General features: G+C 35.4%; 1 protein-coding gene across 1 annotated transcript in view; it reads right to left on the reverse strand.

Moving 5' to 3' along the window:
- Positions 1 to 20,762, reverse strand: part of SPTLC3 (serine palmitoyltransferase long chain base subunit 3) — a 140,859-nt gene that overhangs the window by 64,434 nt on the left and 55,663 nt on the right. The window contains exons 5-6 of the mRNA XM_037129276.2: positions 5,940 to 6,064; positions 2,472 to 2,565 (exon numbers count right to left, since the gene is read on the reverse strand). Of these exons, the coding sequence (XP_036985171.1) occupies positions 2,472 to 2,565; positions 5,940 to 6,064 (219 nt within the window). The remainder of the gene's footprint in view (positions 1 to 2,471; positions 2,566 to 5,939; positions 6,065 to 20,762) is intronic.

Raw genomic sequence — 20,762 nt, forward strand, 5'->3', positions numbered from 1 at the left:
TTTAGCTTTATGAGACTTTGCCATTGAGTTTTGCAAAGAAGTTGTACTGTTTTACCTTTCAGCAATGCATGAGTGTTCTAGTTTCTCCATATGCTTGCCAACATTTGATGCTATCATCTTTTCTTATCTTTAGCTATTCTGGTGGATGCATTGGCCAAAGCCTGTACTCGGCCTGATATTCCCATGGCCTTATTGTTTTTTGCTTTAACCCATAATACAGTTACTTTCATACATATCAGTTTATCCTATAGATTATAAGATCTCACATAGCTAAGATATTACCTTATCATTTTTATATCTTTCAAAGGCTGAACACAGTGCTTGAATCAGAATAAGTGTTCAATAAATTTTGGCTTGGAAAACTTTCTCTGCATTTTTGAGTCCCTTAATCAACTTTAGACCAGGAGTGTTAACAGCACTAGCCATGGTGAGAGGAAGAGTGATGATAGTTATTAACATGGCAATATGTGTGTGGTGATGCATCCCAGGATGCACTGGCAAGATCCAGGGTCATCCTAAACAAAAGGACATTAGAAAATAGGATTCTAAGGTTTAGAGTCCTCACTGTGCATCACGATCATATGGGAGAGCTCTGAAAAAATTCAGCTGCCTTGATCCCAATAGAGATGTTTGGATTTTACTCATCTGGAGGTGGATCCTGTCATTGATCCTTCATAGATAATCCCTAGATACCTCTATTGTGAAACTAGGGTCATGAGCCACTAACCTCAGTAGAATGGAGTGATGAAATGAGACGTTAATCCTGACCATGATCTGGTTTATTTGTTCCTTATAGATCACAACTTGAATTTATCTGCTTCCAGGAATAAGATTGTTACATTTAACCATATCCATGGATGGAACAACAGTTGAATAACTGTCAACTATGCTTTATCCTTTCCCAAGTATATAAAATCTTTGATCAACAATCATTTGTCATGCCAAAGAACCAAAAGAATATAGTATAATTTTGCTAACAACAAAGGCATTTTCTTGGTCTCTTAAATTTATTTCTTGAACATATGAAATGTTTACTCCAAACATGAATTCCCAACATTGTCAAAATAATTGGAGTCTAGATGTGACGATCAATGGTAAATGAAACAGGCCTGGAGGAATGTAACTTATAGACTAACCAAGATCAAGTGTTTCAAGTGAAATTAAGAAATGGAGTCAACATATTTTAAATTAACACTGAGCTGGCTGTCATAATTGAGCTAGGTCTGAGACACTTCAAGTCTAGTTCTTCCAGAGGATCTGGTTCTGAACTCAACTCCAGAGTATTCATATTTACACAGCTGCTGAAGGTGGTTCAGTAAGTCATGGCAAGACTTCACCCCATTTGGTGACAACAGGAGTTTTTTTAATTAGAAAAAATCTACCAGTTAGAAAGTAGAATCACTTTAAAACTCCCATTCATTTGCATTTCTTCCCATGTGACAGTTGTTCTTTGGTTGAGATTTCTGTGAAGTGGACATAACACCTGGAATAATTCCTCTCAGTTTTCTGTCACTTTTCTTCTCACTTTAGTCTTTGTTACTCTCTTGAGACACAGATAGTAGTGCTAAGGAAGAGGAAAGGAAAACAGAAAGGAAAGGAAATCAGGAGATAAAGCTGGTGAAGAGGAAGAGAGAGGAAACAAAAGTGTATGTGTTTATGTGTGTGTGCACATGTGCACACAGAGAAAGGAGAGTTTTGATGATAGTAATGAAGAATTACAATGAGAAAATGAATCAAGAGGACCCTTGCACATCAGAGAGTTCAACACTCTCATTTTACAGATAAGAAAACAGTGAAGGAATGGTTAAAGGATTTACACAAGGTGATGTGACAAGTCAGAGGCACAGCTGGACAACAGAACACAGTTGTCCCCCACCGCCTGTTTTAAAGGTATTCCCTAATATTTACCATGCTGTACCATCCAGTCTTTAAGGATAAATAGCCTCTGCTTCCTCCTTATAATCCAACCATGCAGCTCAGAGCCTGAAAGAGCATTTTAGTACAGTTGAATAGACTGCTTGCATGTGGGGGCTATCTGAGCATATGCTGGATGGGGGTGGTAAAAAGAAGCATTATGTTAAGGAAGATCTCTTTTTACCTGACTATGACATGCAACTTAAGTCTTCATATTTTCCCAAGGCAGGGTAATAAAAAAGGAAGAGTCATAACACTTATGATAATTAAACGGTAGTTCCAAGAGATCAGTCAGGTCTTCAGAGGCCATATTGTAAGACCACTAATAACATTGACACTAATGTGTTTGGGTTGCACTTAACAATCTGAGTGTTTAATGCATTTCAACCATTTGTTGTTTGTTAACCTCTGTTAGCAAATCAGTAGTGAATATAAACATAATTGTGTTTCACTAGGCTAAGTTCCCAGTTTGAAGAGCAAGAACAAAGCCTCAACAGTCATTTTTACTTTCTTCTAGAAACAAGCAGTACATGCTGGATAAATATATTGATACTCACTGTTGTGTTTGAAGATCCTTATGGTTGCACCTGATAGTCTGGCTCCAAGCACAAGAGATGCATGGTTTAACTCATCACTTAAAATAAGGCATCCCTGTTAAGAAAACAAGCACACAAAACACAGATCGATACGTATAATTGAGGAAAAACAACATGTGGAAGCAGGAAGATACTTGAGACTTGAAACATAGATCTGCAAACTACTTCAATTTTAAAAGCTCAAGAGTTTAACCTGGTGTCTATATGAATAAAATGCTATATAACATTTAGCTAATGGAGATGGGATTGTTTTAAGGGACTACATCTTTCATTGTTTGTGTATAATTTTCTGCAGAGAAAGTCATTTAAGATCTTGGTTAAGCATCAGCTATCATCCAAAGAACTGATGTTTGACAGGAAAACTGATATACTTTTGGGGGGTTGTGGACTTGATGGGATGCTTCAATCCCATGATGGATTATTTGGGACTGTTTTGGTGTATTTCTTCTGAAAGGCAAGGGTCTTTTTAATAGGACTATTCCAACTCTTATTTTTCAATTCTCATTCTTTTTTAAATTTTTATTGAATTTATTGGGGGTGACAATGGTTAACAAAATTGTATAGGTTTCAGGTATATGATTCCACAACATATCATCTGTACACTGTATTGTGTGTTCACCACCCCAAGTCAAGTCTCCTTCTATCACCATGGAACAGAATAGAGAGCCCAGAAGTAAACTCTTGCCTTTATAGTCAATTAATATTTGACAAAGGAGGAAAAAATATACAATGGGTAAAGATAGTGTATTCAATAAATGGCTTTGGGAAAAATTAGACTGATATGTGCAAAAAATAAACCTAGACCACATTCTTACACCATACTCAAGAATAAGCCAAAAAATGGATTAATGACTTAAAAGTTAGACTAAAAACCATAAAAATCCTAGAAGAAAACAAACATAGGCAGTAAATCTTGGACATCTCTCACAGCAATATCTTTTATGATATATCTCATCAGGAAAGGGAAACCAAAGAAAAATAAACAAGTGGGACTACATCAAACTGAAAAGTTTTTACACAGCAAAGGAAACAATCAACAAAATGAAAAGATACCCCACTGAATGGGGGAACATATTTGCCAATGATACATCTGATAAGGGGTTAACATTCAAAGTTTATTAAAAATTTATAAAACTCAACACCAAAAAATCAAAATGATCTGATTAAAAAATGGGCAACAGAGGGACCTGAGTAGACATTTCTCCAAAGAGGACATACTGATGGTTAATAGAAATATGAAAAGATGCTTAATGTCACTAATCATTACAACCACATTAAAACCACAATGAAACATCTTCTCACCCCTGTCACAATGGCTATCATCAATTAATCAACAATTATTTGTGAGAACATGGAATTACTGAATCTCATTCTTTACTGTATGGATCTCCATATAATAAGAGTAGCACTGCTTTGCAGTTAAAAATACTACATTTAGAAAAGTATAAATGGCAACTCACTCTGAGGCTGGTGGAAAATCCAAATGTAATCTACTGCTTATAAATTACAACTTATAAAATGATTTTTCATTTTTAACTAAAAAATTTAAATTATAAAATTGCTCAACCATACTAAAAATGAAGAGACACACTATGGTTGCCATTTGTCTTTCATGGCCACCCTGAATCTATGAGTTCTTCCTTATATTTTGGAAACATAACATGTTTTAAGTTTTTGAGGCAGGAGCCAGAAACATTCTCGTATTCTATATTCTTGACATGTATGCAAATTTATTTATTTTTTCTGGAGAACATTTGAGAGTTACTTGTAAACATCATAGTACCTCACCCTGGAGTTCTGCAGCATGTATTCATTAAGAACAAGAACAGTCTGCTACAACATCACAATGCAATATGTGACACCCAAGAAATCAAACATTTATACAATGCTATCATTTAATATACAGATCACAGTCATATTTCACTAGCTGTTCTAATAATGGCTTAATGTCCTTTACAGATATTTTATTTCTGTTTGTTTTTTAAAAATATTTTTAATTTATTTTCAGAGAGAGGGGAAGGGAAGGGAAGGAGAGAAGGAGAGAAATATCAATGTGTGGTTGCCTCTCATGTGTCCCCCACTGGGAACTTGCCTGCAACTCAGGCATGTACCCTGACTGGGAGTCAGACCATGATCCTTTGCTTCACAGGCCCATGCTCAATCCACTGAGCTACACCAGCCAGGGCTCTGTTTTTATTCTTAGGTGTTTTATTCACTACCAGCATTCACTAGATAGAAAAGATTTAGGTAGAAATTGTGAATCCTGTTCACTGCATTGACTGAGTCATTTATAGTGCTTTTTATACATGAGAACCAAACCTTTTGAGTAGCCACACCTCATAAAAATATTGGTTACAAAGAACTTGGTCTAGTTCTAATATTTATTTAAGTATTTATATGTATGTATAAATTTATTTATTTATGTGTTTATGTATTTTTACATTATTTTTAATTTTTAAATTTATTTTATTTTATTGTATTATTTTCTTCTATTTTAAAGTGCATAATGCAATAAAACACTATACACTTCATTTAGTTGTCATGAGTCAATATTTTTTTAAAAACATAAGTCTGGTTATGACACTTGCTTTTATTTGAAGTGAACCAACCAACTCCCCATTTTTTCCAGAAGAATTTCCAACATCTTAGTGATTTGTACTGCAAGACTTTTTGCAATTTGGCCTCTGTCTTCATTCTGGGCTCTTCTTCATCCACTACCCTATACTCTAGTTCTTCCAAAACTAGAAGGGGCTTTACGCATGCTGTTTTTTTGTCTTCCTTGTCAGAAGAAAATAACTTATCTATCTATCTTAACAGATAAGTAAAAGATTCAGTTCTAATGTTACCCACTTTACACAGGCTTTCTTAAGAACAATTTGGGGGCAACTTTTTGTCCTTCCCCATGTATATACGTGCCTTTTCTGTGGCAGTCATCCTATTTTATTTGGTGTGATTTTCCTCTCACTAAAATCTTAACCACATAGATTTACAAGGCACAAGTCATGTTCATCTTTGCTATCCTGTATCTTACCTCACAACAGGTGTAGTAGATTCTCAATCAGGGATTTATTAGATGAATGAATAAATAAGTTATTGGTACAAGCACAATGTTTAATTCAAATAAATGCTTAATAAGTTTTGGCTACATTACAGATGGTCACTTGAGAGCCTAAAAAATTAATTGGGTTTGATAAACCACCATGGAAAATGAAATTTGACCAATATCTGGGCTGTAATCTATAACCAGAGTATTGTGATGAAGAGATTTTTCTGGACTAAAATGTTACATATATTTAAAAAGCTAGACACCCCATGTATTCTTTTCTCAGAAAAAACCCTTCTGAACCATACCTCTAACAAAGGACCCTCTCAGAGTTACAATTCTTAGGAATAATACAGCAGAAGACAATTATATTAACCAATTCTTACCTTTCCAACTAGAGCAGGAATATTCATTGAGTTAGTTGCAAATCCCATCCCAAAGACCATGGCGGCTTCTACATTCAGGAACTTAGCCACAAGGTCCTCCAACTCTTTATGCTTATTCAAGTTTCCTGCACATGAAATAATATGATGAGTGAGTCTTCTCCTTCAACAAGTCCCAGAATGAAAACTCAGATCCCAGTACATACCCATTACCAAAATACCTAGATAAGAGTGTGTGCAGCAGCTATATTTGCTATAGTTCCAATGTAAAACAACCCAAATGTCTATCTACTATAAAATGGGTAAATGCATCATGGGGGTATTCATATGGTGGAATTCAACATAGCAATGAGAAAGAACAAATAAGCCTCACAACTTGGTGATTGAGTGAAAGAAGTCAGACACATATACAGGCTGTATGAGTCTGTTTACATAAAATTTAGAGAAACTAATCTGTAGTGTTGGAAGTCAGGATGGTGGTTTCTTTTATTGGGAGAATGAGAAGAGCTTTGAGATTCTCTGAGTATTTTATTTCTAGATGTGGGTGCTCGTTTCACAGGTGTGTTTGCTTTGCGAAAATCCATTGAGCAGTATACTTGTGATTGGTGCACTTTTTCTAGGTAAATACCTTATAATACAATAAAAATTACAGAAAAATGCCACAATTTCTCTCTCTCCATACCCTACATCCTGCAAATAATTAATTAAATTACTCAAAGTTTCCCCACACTTAAATGCAAACAGATCCCATGACTTGCATGAATATTAATGCTAGTTATACTTTATTGAACCTTTGGAATGTGCCAGATTTCAAGGCTCACTATTTAAGTTATATCATTTAATCTTTTTTTATTTCGTTATTTTTCAAGTACATTTTTTGTCTATTTTTCCCATCCCAGCCCCCTTCCTGCCCCGTCTCCCCCCTCCCTCCCATTTCCCACCCCCCCAGTCCTCATCCCTGTGTCTTTCATACTTGTTCCTCAAAATCCCTCCCCATTTTTTCCCCTTAAATTCCCTTCCCTCTCCCCTCTGGTCGCTGCCCATTTGTTCTCTATTTCTTAATAGTCCAATAATGCAGGTATTATTACTTTATAGTTAAGAAAGCTAAAGTGTAAAAAAAAGTCAAAGAAAAAAGCAAGAGATAATCTAGTCTAACTCCAAAGTTCATGTGTTTGCCTCCTGCTATCTTTTACATGTTTACTCTCTAACACCATCCCTTCCTGCCTTGCTGAGAGTAAGCCTAGTGCTCCCACAGTTTTCTGTGTGCTGCCACTCTGACTTCTAGGTTAGCAGCACCTCATCTGGTAGCCTCTGAGTACATGTGGTTAGTGAAATAGAAACACTGAGTTTTAAATTTTATTTAACTGACTTTAAATGTTCATATTGAAGCATTGTAAAATATAGGGTCTGGCACAAATAACTAACACTCCTTTGTTATTGCAAAATCTTTATTACAAAATCATAAGCATGTAATTCTGTAACATAACACTATCACACTCAAGCACACCATATGACATTTTAGGTGAAATGTTCAAATTAAAACTATAAATTATTACACCAATATTATTACCCTACCAACCACACTCAAGCAGGCCTTACTTCTGCTGGACCCGGTATTTTCCATGAAATGCAACTTTATTATTTTGATAGGGTTACATCCCACTTGTTTCACTTTGCTCAATGAAAATGTAATGTCTGAATTGAGATGTGCTATAAGGGTGAAACATACACCATTTTTCTTTTTTCTTTATTTTTTAATTGTTGTTCAAGTACAGTTTTCTGTCTTTTACTCCCATCCCAGCCCACCCACCCAGCCCTCCCCCTCCCATTCCTGCCCCCTCTAGTTTTCATTCATGTGTCTTTTATACTTGTTCCTGTAAACCCTTCCCCTTTTCCCCTGAAATACCCTTCCCTCTCCCCTCTGGACACTGTCAGCCCATTCTCTATTTCAGTGTGTTTGGGTATATTTTGCTCGTTTGTTTGTTTTATTGTTTAGGTTCCTGTTAAAGATGAGATCATATGGTATTTGTCTTTCACTGCCTGGCTTATTTCACTTAGCATAATGCTTTCCAGTTCCATCCATGCTGTCTCAAAGGGTAGGAGCTCCTTCTTTCTTTCTGCTGCATAGAATTCCATTGTGTAAATGTACCATAGCTTTTTGATTCATTTATTTACTGATGGGCACCTAGGTTGCTTCCAGCACTTGGCTATTGTAAATTGTGCTGCTATAAATATTGGGGTGCATAGATTCTTTTGGATTGGTGTTTCAGGGTTCTTGAGGTATAATCCTGGCAGTGGAATTGCTGGGTCAAAAGGCAAATCCATTTTTAGTTTTCTGAGAAAATTCCACACTGTTTTCCATAGTCTTTGTACCAGTCTGTAATATCCACCAACAATGCACTGGAGTTCCCTTTTCTCCACAACCTCTCCAACACTTGTTGTTTGTTGCTTTGTTTATGATGGCCATTCTGACTGGAATATACACCATTTCGAAGGGCACAGTCCAACACAAATAATGTGAAATAGCTCATCAATATTTTTATAGTGATTACATATTTAAATAATATTATTTTGGGCATATTGGGTAGAAAATATAAAGATTAATTTAAAACTTATAAAAGTTTTAAATATATGCACAAGAAAATTTTCACTAGAAAAATTTTAATTATGGGTGACTTGTATCATATTTTTATTGGACAGTACGGCTTTAGATGATACAATTAACAAAATAGAAAAATGTACAGATGGAGAGATGCTGTAATTTGGAATGTAGGAGCCAGATTTAACTCAAATTTAAGTTAAAGCAATTCTGTTAGCATATTCAGAAATATTATAAACATGCTTCTTTAAGCCTAATGGTCAACATATTTTACTAAACACAATGTCATATCAGAAATTACTTAAATTGATAAACTAGCTTGCTTACTATGCTCAAATGATGAAGCAGTAAACTGTAGAAGGCACTGAATGGTTCAGTCTCATTTTGCAGTTAATATGGAAGTTGACCTTTGGTGTTCAATATTTGTCTTTCCTGAGAAATCACGCTGTCATCTAACAGATGGCTGGAGGCCTTTCTTCTCAAACTATAATTCGTTTTTCAATTTTCAGAAACCATAGGAAAGCAAGTATTCCAGCAATATTAATTTTACTCAAGATTTGGGGGGAAATTTTAAAACTTTGAGTTGTAATTTGAAACTTTTTAATTATCAAAGGTATATTATGGAATAAAAAGAGAAACTGAAATTTAAAGATAAACCATGGTCACATAATTATTTGTCAGATTTGTTTTTATCTAACAGAGAATGCATCCCAAAAGAAATGGCCCCAAGAATACATAGTGAAAAGACTGCTGGCCTGGACAGAAGGAGACTTGAGTTCTTGTTCCAGCTTTTTTACTAAACAGCTGAGTGGACTTGCAGTTTCTGGAGAGGTCAGGAAAGGTGTCATTGTAGGTTTCCCTGAAAATGGGCATGTTATTTCCTCCACATCTGTCTTCTTGCAGCACCCACTCACTCTTTGAGATCCACCAAACAATGACCTCTTCTCTGGGATTCTGTTCTCAACTTCCCCAGACAAACTTGGCCATTATCTCTTCTGAGATCACATAACACTTATAGCACTTATTAGGTTGAACTGAGGATGTTCAAGGGGCAATCTTATTTATTAAAAAAGAGCCTTCAGGATATGGATGCTGTGTTTAAAATATTCCTTTTGGTGACCACAGTTTCTGTGCAATACTGACACATAATAAGTGCTTGTTGAGTTGCATGCTGTCTTCAGATGGAGAATGAAGACTGAACTGAGCCTAGAGTATTTGATGGCACAGAGGAGAAGGCCAAGAATCATGTGACACTAGGGCAACAATGTGGCTAGGCAGTGAGCACCAGTTTGAAAGTACCCATATCTGAAGAAGGCCTCCAGCAGTGAAGGTCAGTAACAGTCATAGATTGGTAGTGACAAGGGCTCTGCGAATTGCTATGTTGTGCATATATTGACACTTGTTCTCATCCTGAAGGTTTATTTATCCAATAGGACACTGAATAAAAAAAATACAAGTTGGGTGTATTCTCTTAATAGTTCTCAGAGTTATTTCATGTACCAGATACTGACTTTGCTACTATCAGTCAAATCAATAAAAATCAGATTCAGGGTAAAAGTACCAACGCTATGTTTATGGACAATGTACTTCTGCTGGATTTTGTTGACATCAACTAGCTAATGAATTTTAGTTAGAATGTATAGATTCCTATATTGACACTTGATTAATTGTAGAGAGTGTGTCTTCATATTGACACAGATTAATAGTAAAGAGTGTGGGTTTTGCTAACAATCCTGTTTCACAAACACCAATTCCTCCCGTGTGGCACATGTGAGGACTATCTTCAACACTGTGACTGTAGTCACTTTTTGTCCAGAGTATCTTGTTTGTAGACTGTCTCTTAGACTTGTCCTAGGAGCAGGTTATTATTTATCATGGCAGCTGGCCAGCTGGATCACCTGGCTGTCCTACTTATGCTGTAACGATCAGCACACATCTGAGCCACTGTGCTTGAACTGGTGGTTCCTGTTAAAACCAATATCAGTGCTTCTACCTTAAGAATCCTACCTTTCAGTTCATCCCTTAAAAGCTCTTAGAATACCTTGCTTTCTTTCTTATTCCACTGTGTCCAGTCTAGTGCGGGTTAGAGAGCTACTATGCCTCTTTAGTAGCTTTGTTTTACTGTGAAACATTCAGAAGTGTGAAAAAGCCACATGTGGTATCTAACATAGGTCTAGAACATACTTTTATGCTGTACATAGGCCACTGCTGTGGGGTTAAGAGAACTCCCATCTTCATTAAATAGAAGAAACCACTCTTATCTGCCCACCCAGGCCTTCATATTAAACAAACTATTTTCCACCTCTTAGCTGGTTAAAGCTTTAGGAATAATTAGAATCTGATACAAACAAAAACCTTAAGTTCAGTATGGAAATATAATCATTATGACCCTTCCTGCCACAAAAAATCCTGATAAAAGAGCATTTTTAATAGACCAAATGATGACCTCTACCTCACCTCTGTTATCATGCTCAATAAATTTATGTTCTTATCCTTCTACTTTCTTTTTTATAATGTTTTATTTTTATGTAATTTCAGACCTACAGAAAAGTTTTAACAATAGTACCAATAATCTCCAGATACTTTTCACTCAGATTTTCCAAATGTTATTATTTTACTATATTTTCTTAAATATATCTCCCAATGTATGCACATATATCATATAATAATGCACACATATATATGTACATGCATATTACATATATATGCAATTTTTCTGAACTACTCAGTATACTGCAATCATGATGTCCCATTTACCCTTAAATATAATTCCTAAAAACAAGAAATTATCTTATGCAATTATAGTACTGTTATCACTGATACAGTAGTGTCAGCTATTGTATAGAACTAATTCAGATTTGATTCTCTCACTATTAAATCCAACCCTTAAAACAAAACAAGTAGAAGAAAGTATAATGAAGCAACTTATAATGTGTGTTCCCTAAGGTACCATGATCACTTAATTTAATTATCACACCTGCACAAACTCTATGAAATAGTCACCCTTGTTCTTATTTTATCAATGAGAAAATATATACAGAAGTGATTTCACTTATCTAAAGGACACAGCTAATAAGTACAGGCTACTTAATGACATGTCAACCTACCAAACTAAATACCTCAAGATTTATCTCAGCTAAATGTCACACAACTTTTGAGGGTAGTTCTAATATTATCCCAATTTTACAGATAAGGACATCAATGATTGAGACTTCCCCAAGGTTACACAGTTAGTAAGCCAAGAACCAAGATTCAGATTCAGCATGTCCAACTCTAGAGAAAGAACTCTTTGTCACTGTTCTGTGCAGTTTCCAGTCTGGCCTAAGGGGTCCTAAGCATCTGTATGTTTATAAAGATTTATTGCTAAGAAAATCATCACCAATATTTTCAAATCAGGGCGATTTGAAATAATAACTTATACATGTTCTTCTTAAACAGCTCTTTTTCTTCCACGCTTTTTTTTTTTTTTTTTTAGGTAACCAGGAACTGTTTAGCCCTGTGTTTCTGGAGAGGTTCTTGATACAGGGCTTACAGTCAAAATCGCTTCCTACCTGTCTCTGGAAAAAGCCTAACCAAATTGAAAGAGTTACACTAGGTGTACTCAAAGGAAAGAAAATATGGTATCTGAGAAGCAAAGAGGGTAAGAGACATTTGATCAGGACTGGGGTCAATGGATCCAAGTGTATCTCTTTGTGGCAGCTTGGGGAAAGCTGCAAGATGCATGAGAGTAGCTTGAATGCTGGACACTGGACTTTCTATCCACACCAGCCATGCCACAGCCCACAGCATGGGACAAAAATATCTAGACTGCTGCACCACAAGGATTGTGTTCACTGAAACAGCAGGCCTCTCAACAGGAGACCAAAGACAGTGGAGACAGCCCTGGTGTTTGGAAGCTGCATAATACCATAATACAGGTGTTCAACCTTTTGGCATCTCTGGGCTACCTTGGAAGAAGGATTGTCTTGGCCACATGTTAAATACATAAACACTAATGAAAACAAAAGATACTTCATAATGCTTTAAGTAAATTTATGTTTTGTGTTGGGTTGCATTGACAGCCCTCCTAGACTGCATGCAGCCTGTGGGCTGTGGATTGGACCCCTCTGCATGTTTGCTCTCTCTTGATGAATGGGAGCCCAACATGGACTGAAAATGGAATGGCTAGATTGGGGGCTTAGAGTTAACTTTAACTTATTTTTATTTGAAAGTACTTGGACACTTCTCTCACACTTGAGTTTGTGAATGACCTGGCCTTTTCATTTATTAGTTATGTGATTGGGAAAGTTATTGAGACTTTTGGATTTTAGTATGCTTTTTTATAAAAGGATGTTAAATTAAACATTAGGGACCTTGTCAACACTCAGTTGTGATTTCATGATCCTTTCTCAATTTTACTTCCATGAAACAGCAGATAATTAAATCTAGACATGGTATATGAAAAAATGGGTAAGTTCTACCTGATAGCATGGATTTGAAATTAATTTATAGGTTCCTGTATAGTCTTTCAGTTCCCACTTTTTATTTGTAGAGCTTATCCTATTCCTTCTTGGCTTACTAAAATATACTCACAGTACACAGTGTGTCAAGCTGGTATATAGTTGAAGAAAATATAAACAGGTTTTTGCCCTGAAGGAGTAGGAAAGACACACAAAATAGGTAGAAAAAAATAGAAGAAGTTTTGATAAATTCCTTGACTCTGCAACTTGGCTTCTTAATTCTGCTAGTCAGCACCAGGTGAAAAGTCATATCTAGGTTTTGTCCTGTGCATTAGAAGGAACACAAATGCCAAGATGACAAAAATGGCTTTTATAATACAACCATCTAACTCTTTTGCATTATAAAAAGGGTAAAGAATAAATGGGTAAGTATCATAGTTCTGTCAAGTTTTGCCATCCCAAATGCTCCTATTTCCATAAACCATCACCTGAATGTGGGAAGTTAGTAGTTGATATTGACAATATCCTTGGTCTTCCTCAAGTTGATATCAGTGGCTTTCCAGGATATACTCAAGTGCCTATGTCAATGAAAATTAATCTGTACCCTTAGTATATTTGGATGGAACAGGATTTTTAGTCTAAATAAAGGAAGTAAAGGAGAGTAAAGTTTGATGTATGCTGATATGCATTGGATTAGGAAACCTGGACAATGATATTAAATCTACAGGAGTCTTTTTACTAAGTTGCTGTGATGGCAAGTACTCATCTATATCAGCAAACTTTGATTGGGGTGACAGACACAAAATATTTTGGGTTTTGTGGGCCATTTGGTCATTGCTGCAATGATTCACCTGCCATTATAAAGTAAAAACAGTCATAGACAGTACACAAAAGAATGGGTGTGTTCCAGTGAAACTTTATGGATCCTAAAATTTGAATTCCATATAATTTTATGTTTCAAAATACTATTCTTATTTTTATATCTAAGCTACTTAAATCTGTAAAAAATATTTGTAATTTTCAGGCAATACAGGATCAGGGGCAGTTTGGTGAGCTCTGATGTAGATTGCTTCTGGTTTAAACAATGAACAGTAGGGGATAGAATAGGAAAGACAGCTCTTCAATGAGACTCAAGAGAACTAGTGTCTAGTTTTGACTTCTCAACCTAGTAACTGCATGGACATTGACTGGCAAGTTATTAACGAATCTCTAGACTTCATGTATATCATTTTATGGGGTTTGCCTGGCTGGAGGGAAGGTGGTAGATGATGTACAAATTCTAAAATTATATGAGTTAAAACTTTGTTCAGTCACCCCAGGTATTATACTTGTGAAAATTGTTGGCATTTCTTCTTGAATTGTTATGTTTGCTTGGCTTTGTTGAATTTACAGGGCCAAATTCTACATTTACAAAAATATCCCTGCTAGTTGAAATTTGGCTGGGCTGTAATTTCTACCACTGTCAAGAGAAGGGCAATTATCTCGTTAGAACTCTAATGGGTATCAGGAAATTGCCAAAAGGCTTTCAGAAACCAGAATACACTTTCATTTTCTTACTCCCAAACAATTCCTCTGAGAGTCCCTTTCCCCTTATATCCTTAAAAGAAAATAAAAAGGCTTGAGAGAAAAGCAATGAAATCTCATTAACCAGATTTTACAATAATTTGGTATGAGAAGAACTGGCACTGCTTATGAAGAAAGGTTTTTCTGTGCAAATTAAGAAGGTAAAACTGAGGTGGGAAGTTTATAGCCTATTTAATGGAATCTACTGCTTTAAAACATGTTTATAACACTGATTCAAATTTAAAATGTTACTTAAAATTGCTTTCTCTAAAGAAAGCAAGATCTCTACTTGGCAACAGTTTCCTAGAAACTGCTTATTTTAGTAAGAACTTGAAGGAAATGAGCTGATATTTATTTGAAATAGGATTTAATTTCAACATTTTGCAAATTCAGGTTGGTTCCTTATTTAGTAGTTCAGGTTAACAAGACTGTACATTTCCTAGATCTAGCTAGAAATATCTGAGAAAAAACATAGGAGCCTTGATAATTGGAATTAAATGATAGCAGTGAACTTGTCTAGAAGATAAAGAGGGAGACAAACCATCTACTGATTAAGGACAATGATCTCAAACTCTGAAAAACAGAAGAGATATTTCAGCAAATTTGCACATTACACATAATGTGAAAATCACAGCTGAAACTCAAGAATGAGAAAAGTTTCCTACTATATTCAGTTGCATTGATTTCGGAGTCAGTGTGTCCTTTCTGATATTTTCAAGATGAAAATATTTGAAGGCTGCTTCTTGAAATTGAAATTATAGTTTGAAGGAATATTAAATAATTTTTAGGCATGCATATTCTTTGGGTTTCCTTAAAGAAATGAATCAAACATAAGGCTTTCCTTTTCCAAGAAAGAAATATGTACAAGTAGAGGTGAGCTTTCATTGGCACAGTGTTAGTCTTGTGGCACTCCATGAGCTCTTTTCCTACAAGTGAAGTTCTGATGAATAGTTGCTGGGTGAAGCTATGGCCTCACAAAGGGTTTACAGAGTATACATACTCAAATAATGTACTGCTACCACACATCTACTGCACACCCTTGTGGAATAAAGGTGGGATGGGGTAAGGAAGAAAACAAAAGCTTCTTTTGAGTTTAACCTGTCTTGATTTTGAAAATCTGGACAACTTGTGTCAGATAGGCTATGTTCAGATACCAAAACCAGCTGTCTTCTCTGATTTTCTGGCATGTCTATTACTTAGTTTTCAGTTTTTATTGATAGACTCCATCTCCTAAGCATTTATGTATTCACTTCACACAAAGTAAAATACATCTTGAAAATGTTCAGACTAATTTGGTCAAGATAGTTTTCAGTGGTTTCTGAAAGTGTGGTCCTTAAAGCAGCAACATTGCCTGGGAACACAGTAGGAATGCAAAATCTTGAGTCCTATTCCAGACAAACTGAGTAGGACACTCTGTAGGAAGGTGCAATAACATGTGTTTTTCTGGGCCACGCAGGTGATTCTGATGTGAGGTAAAGTTTGAGAACCACTAGTTTAAGCTTGAAGAATAGAGTGAAGAAATAAAAAAGGAGTCATTACTGTTAAGATGCTGAATCAAGTAGGTTGAGGCTTGAGGATACAATTCTGTTCTTGTTTTAACTAGCCTGAGAACTTACACTTTTGACCTTTCCATTCCTGTGTCAATGCCTAGATATACGTGATAACCCTCCAATTATCCTGTAGGACTAAGGAAAGAATGGTCACCTATTCAGACCACATGATATCAATTATCTAGACCACTGGTTATCTATAGGATTCCCATCTTGGATCAATCCAGATGGCTAAGAATGCAGGATTGAGTCTTCTCAAGAATGTTTTGTTTTCTGTAAGAACCCTTAGCTTTTCTTTCTTTTGCAGAATACTCTGGGTATTTCCTGTTGCATTTCCAGTTTGCAAACCCTAAGCCTCTTAAATAAATCTTTATCATTTATTTTTAGCCAAAGCCTATACTCTTTTTGCGTTCATTGGACCAGCTAAAGAATCCACACAACCTGTAGCAGGGTCCCCCCAGCAGACTGAAAACTATGGTCAGTCTGATTCAGTGACGTCTCAGAAATATCAGAACTATTTCTTAAGATGGTGCCTTCACTTTAGGTTCTTGTTTACTTTTAAGAAAAGAATTAACCCCCCAAATACAAGTTCATTGTGGAAAAATTAGAATATACTACCAAATAAAATACATAACCTCCAATCAATGCATATATTCATGTATTTTTTTAAAAAATGGTCTTGTAATTTACATATTATTTTATAATTTGTTTTATCCTTTTAACAATGCATTTTCTATTTTAAAGGCAAAAAAATTGAGGACTAGGAAGACATGACATATAGCTTATTTCAAGCCCCAGCTAGTTAAAGGAGTCATTAGGATTTGAACCCAAACAACCTAATCCTGGAACCTTTGCTCTCAACCATGGTGCAAAGCAACTGCATTATAATTTTTTATGACTAGATAATAATGTAATTTCACATGACTAATTAATATACCAAGTAGATATGTTTAATTTCATATTCCTGGAAACTCACTTATTTCTAAATAATAATAATAATATTAAACACATTGCAATAGTTATTCTTTGTTATATACCTTTCATCACTTATTTACATTTTTAAGGCACAATTTCTCAAAATGGAACTGCTGAGTTCAATACCTTGCTGTTGATACATTTTCAAATTGCCCTCCAATTTACTCTATCAGCAATATATAAGGATGCTCTTTTCTTCACTCCTTTGGGGTATTATTATTATTTAACTTTTGCCAATTAGGTGAAAAGTGGTAACTGTGTATCAATAACTCTTTGACTATGAATGGGGCAGAGCATTTTTTACAGACCCATTGGCCACTTACATTTCTTTTTTTCTGCTCATTTGTATCTAATTTGTCATGAAAAAATTATTACACTACAACATACACACAGAAAAAGAAAACAATTATAAGTATAGAGCTCTTGAAAATTTTGTAAAGTGGACACACACATGTAGCTGCATTATGATAAAAAAAACAATATAAACAGTAACTGGGAAATCCCTTTGTGACTCTCACCATTCACCTCCCCCAAAAGGTATCCACCATTCTGTGCATTCTCAATAGGGGTGTTATTGTTCCCAAAGAGCTGATGATTGTTGTTTTTTTTTGCTGGGATATCTTACTCTACTTATGTACAAAGCAGAAACATCCATGTACTACAGAAACAGATACACCGTGTATCTGTGTTATTAAAACACCATGGAACGAGAAGATAATAAAAAAGGTTGAAAAAAAGAGGTTGAGAAACATCATACTATTCTGACTTTGCAGTTTTGCCTGTATTGAAGTTTTTCAAAATCTTGGTCAATTTCTTAAATTGGAATGATCTTTTATTTTGATTTGTAAGTCTTTACATATTAAGAAGTTTAACATTTTGTCATATACATTGGAAATAACTTTTTCTAATTTTGTTCTTTGACTTTCAACTTTGTTGACATTGTTTTTATGTGAGGAACTTTAAATGTTTCCTTTTGTTGGCTCTTTCCCCTTAACTTTTCTGGGAGTGCTCTCTCTGGTTTCTTAGAGGACTAAGACACAGTAGATTACCGCCTGGATTAAATTTGAGAAATCTGAAGGGAAAACAGTTGTGAACAGCATTTGGATTGGAAGCAAGCTGGCTCTCTTGTAACAGGGAACAGTCCTGGTGTTTCATGAACCAGGGTGGCCTGAGTGGTATACAGTCAGCCTGGAGGTCATTTAAAATGGCTTGCTTCCACCTAACAGGGATTCTGCCAAGTGAGGTGAGTTCTCATGGATAAAACTGGAGGTCATTGTGGGCTGTACCACTGAGGGGTGGTTGTAAGTAACAAGTTAGAATAGAGGGTTTTATGCTCTGAATGTTTGTGTTCCTCCCCAAACCCTAAAATTCATATGTTGAAAATCTAATGCCCATGGTGATAATATTAGGAGGTAGGACTTTTGGGGAGGATTAAGTCATGAGGATGAAGATCTCATAAATAAAATCATAGCCTGTATAAGAGAGGCTCCAGAGGGCTAACTCATCCCTCTGACCATGTCAGGATAAATGGGAAGTTTGCAGCATAGAAAAGGGTCCGTCCCTGACCACACTGGAAACTTGACTTGGATTTTGAGCCTTCAGAACTGTGAACTTCTGTCATTGATGAGTCCAGTCTGTGATATTTTGTCACAGCAATTCAAACAGGCTAAGAAAGAGGTGTTGCTCACATCGAGGGAGCACAATCTGACATGCCAGCCAGGCACTGACAAGGAATGCACACACGTGCATTTTGCAATTGAAATGTCTGAGTAGTTTTATTCTGCTCATTTGTTCATTCATTCATCAGTTCATTCATTCATTCAACTTAAATTTTATTTATATAGTCATTTCTGGTGGTGGTTACTCTTGTTTTTCTTTAATTTCAATTCCAAATACATTTGCAATTTACCTAGCTAAAATTTGCTTCGAAGTAAAATGTGAGGTAGAAATCTAACTTATCTCCTGTATGATTGTCAAGTTATCACAATACTAATTATGATCATTTTCCAACTGATTTGAAATATTGTTCTTACTACATACAAATAGGAGGTTCAGTCTCTAGACTTTCAGTTTAGACTATCTCCTACCTTGTTCATTTCAGTCATTGAGATTTTTTCAATTTACATATTCATTTGGGGAAATATTGATAGAATTATAATACCAAGTCTTTTCCTACAGAGGATGTGGTACCTCTCTGTGTGTTTTTTTAAACATTTTCATTTAAGGTTTTTAAATAAAGTTTCAGAATTTGCTTCAAATAGGTTCTAAATATTTTAAAAATAATTTTATTACAAAGGTGTTTGCTACTTTTAATGGAAATCTTTATTTAATTCTCTATTGAATATTTATTATTTCTAGTAAATGTTTTGTTGTTTACTTATGGAAAATAGAAGAAATCGGACTAAAACACTCCCCTGCTCAACTTCCTCTTATCTCTATGGTGGCTCCAAGAAAAGCCCCTTCAGAGGTCCTTGGTGCTACTCACAGATGATAGCTTGAAAGCCAGAGAGGTGAACAGTCAGATCATTTACCAATAATGGTTAGTTACCTTTTCTTTTATTGTACATATACTTCTTACTCTGTCACATGGTGGTCATTAATAAATATTTATTGACTTAAAATTAAAAATAAATGAATAATTATACTATCTACTATATTTCTGATGGTTATTAAAAATGGTGGTATAAACACATGTGCATCTTATTCCTGACTCTGAAGTGAAAGCTTCTAGAGTTTCATTGCAAAACATAGTACAATCTCTTTGTTTGAAGTAGGTATTTTTTATTTCATTCGGGAATATCCTATTTTTATTCTATTAAAATTTTATAAGGAATAAATATTGGATTTTATAAATGCTTTAGCAATATCTATCAAGATAATATGTTTTTTCTTGATCTTTCTTTTTTTTTAAAAGATTTTGTTTATTTATCTTTAGAGAGGAAGGGAAGGAGAGAAGGAGAGAAACATCAATGTGTGGTTACCTCTCTTGAGTCCCCTGCGGGGAACTGGCCTGCAACCCAGGCATATGCCCTGACTGGGAATCGAACCGGGATCGTGTGGTTCGCAGGCCCGCGCTCAATCCACTGAGCTATGCCAGCCAGGGCTTTGATCTTTCAATGTTATAAATTCTTATTATTGAACTAACTGACTAGATTCTGTAGCCCATGGGCCAGATGCAGCCCAGGATGGCTGTGAATGCGGCCCAACATGAAATAATAAATTGACTTAAAACGTGACTTTTTTTTACTTGATTACATGTCGCAATGTATTTCATGTGTGGCCTAAGACAACTCTCCTTCCAGTGTGGTGCAGAGATGCCAAAAGTTTGGACACCTCTGTACTATAACTAATTGATCATGCTATCCTGTTATTTGAATACACTGTGGGATTTGCAGTGCTAATAATAATGTTTTTCTAAGTAATATTACCTAATAATTTTCCTTTTATTAAATTCTTGTTGGATCAGGGTGTATGAGCTTAGGGGTTGCCAATTCTGGCTGCTTATCAGAATCATCTCTAAGTGACTTATTAACATGCAGATGACTCAGCCAACAGTAATTACTCTTCTCTAATTCTTAAGTTTGTGTTTTTATCTTTAATAATCTAAGATTTTTGCTCTCTTTTTATTTCTCACTGTCCTGAATGATTAACTTATTAGCTTCAATCTTTCTTCTTAATAAAGAACATACCTGCTCCTCTG

The sequence above is a fragment of the Artibeus jamaicensis genome, unplaced genomic scaffold (assembly GCF_021234435.1).
Source record: "Artibeus jamaicensis isolate MK-2021 breed Jamaican fruit bat unplaced genomic scaffold, CSHL_Jam_final contig_685, whole genome shotgun sequence".
NCBI lineage: Eukaryota > Metazoa > Chordata > Mammalia > Chiroptera > Phyllostomidae > Artibeus > Artibeus jamaicensis.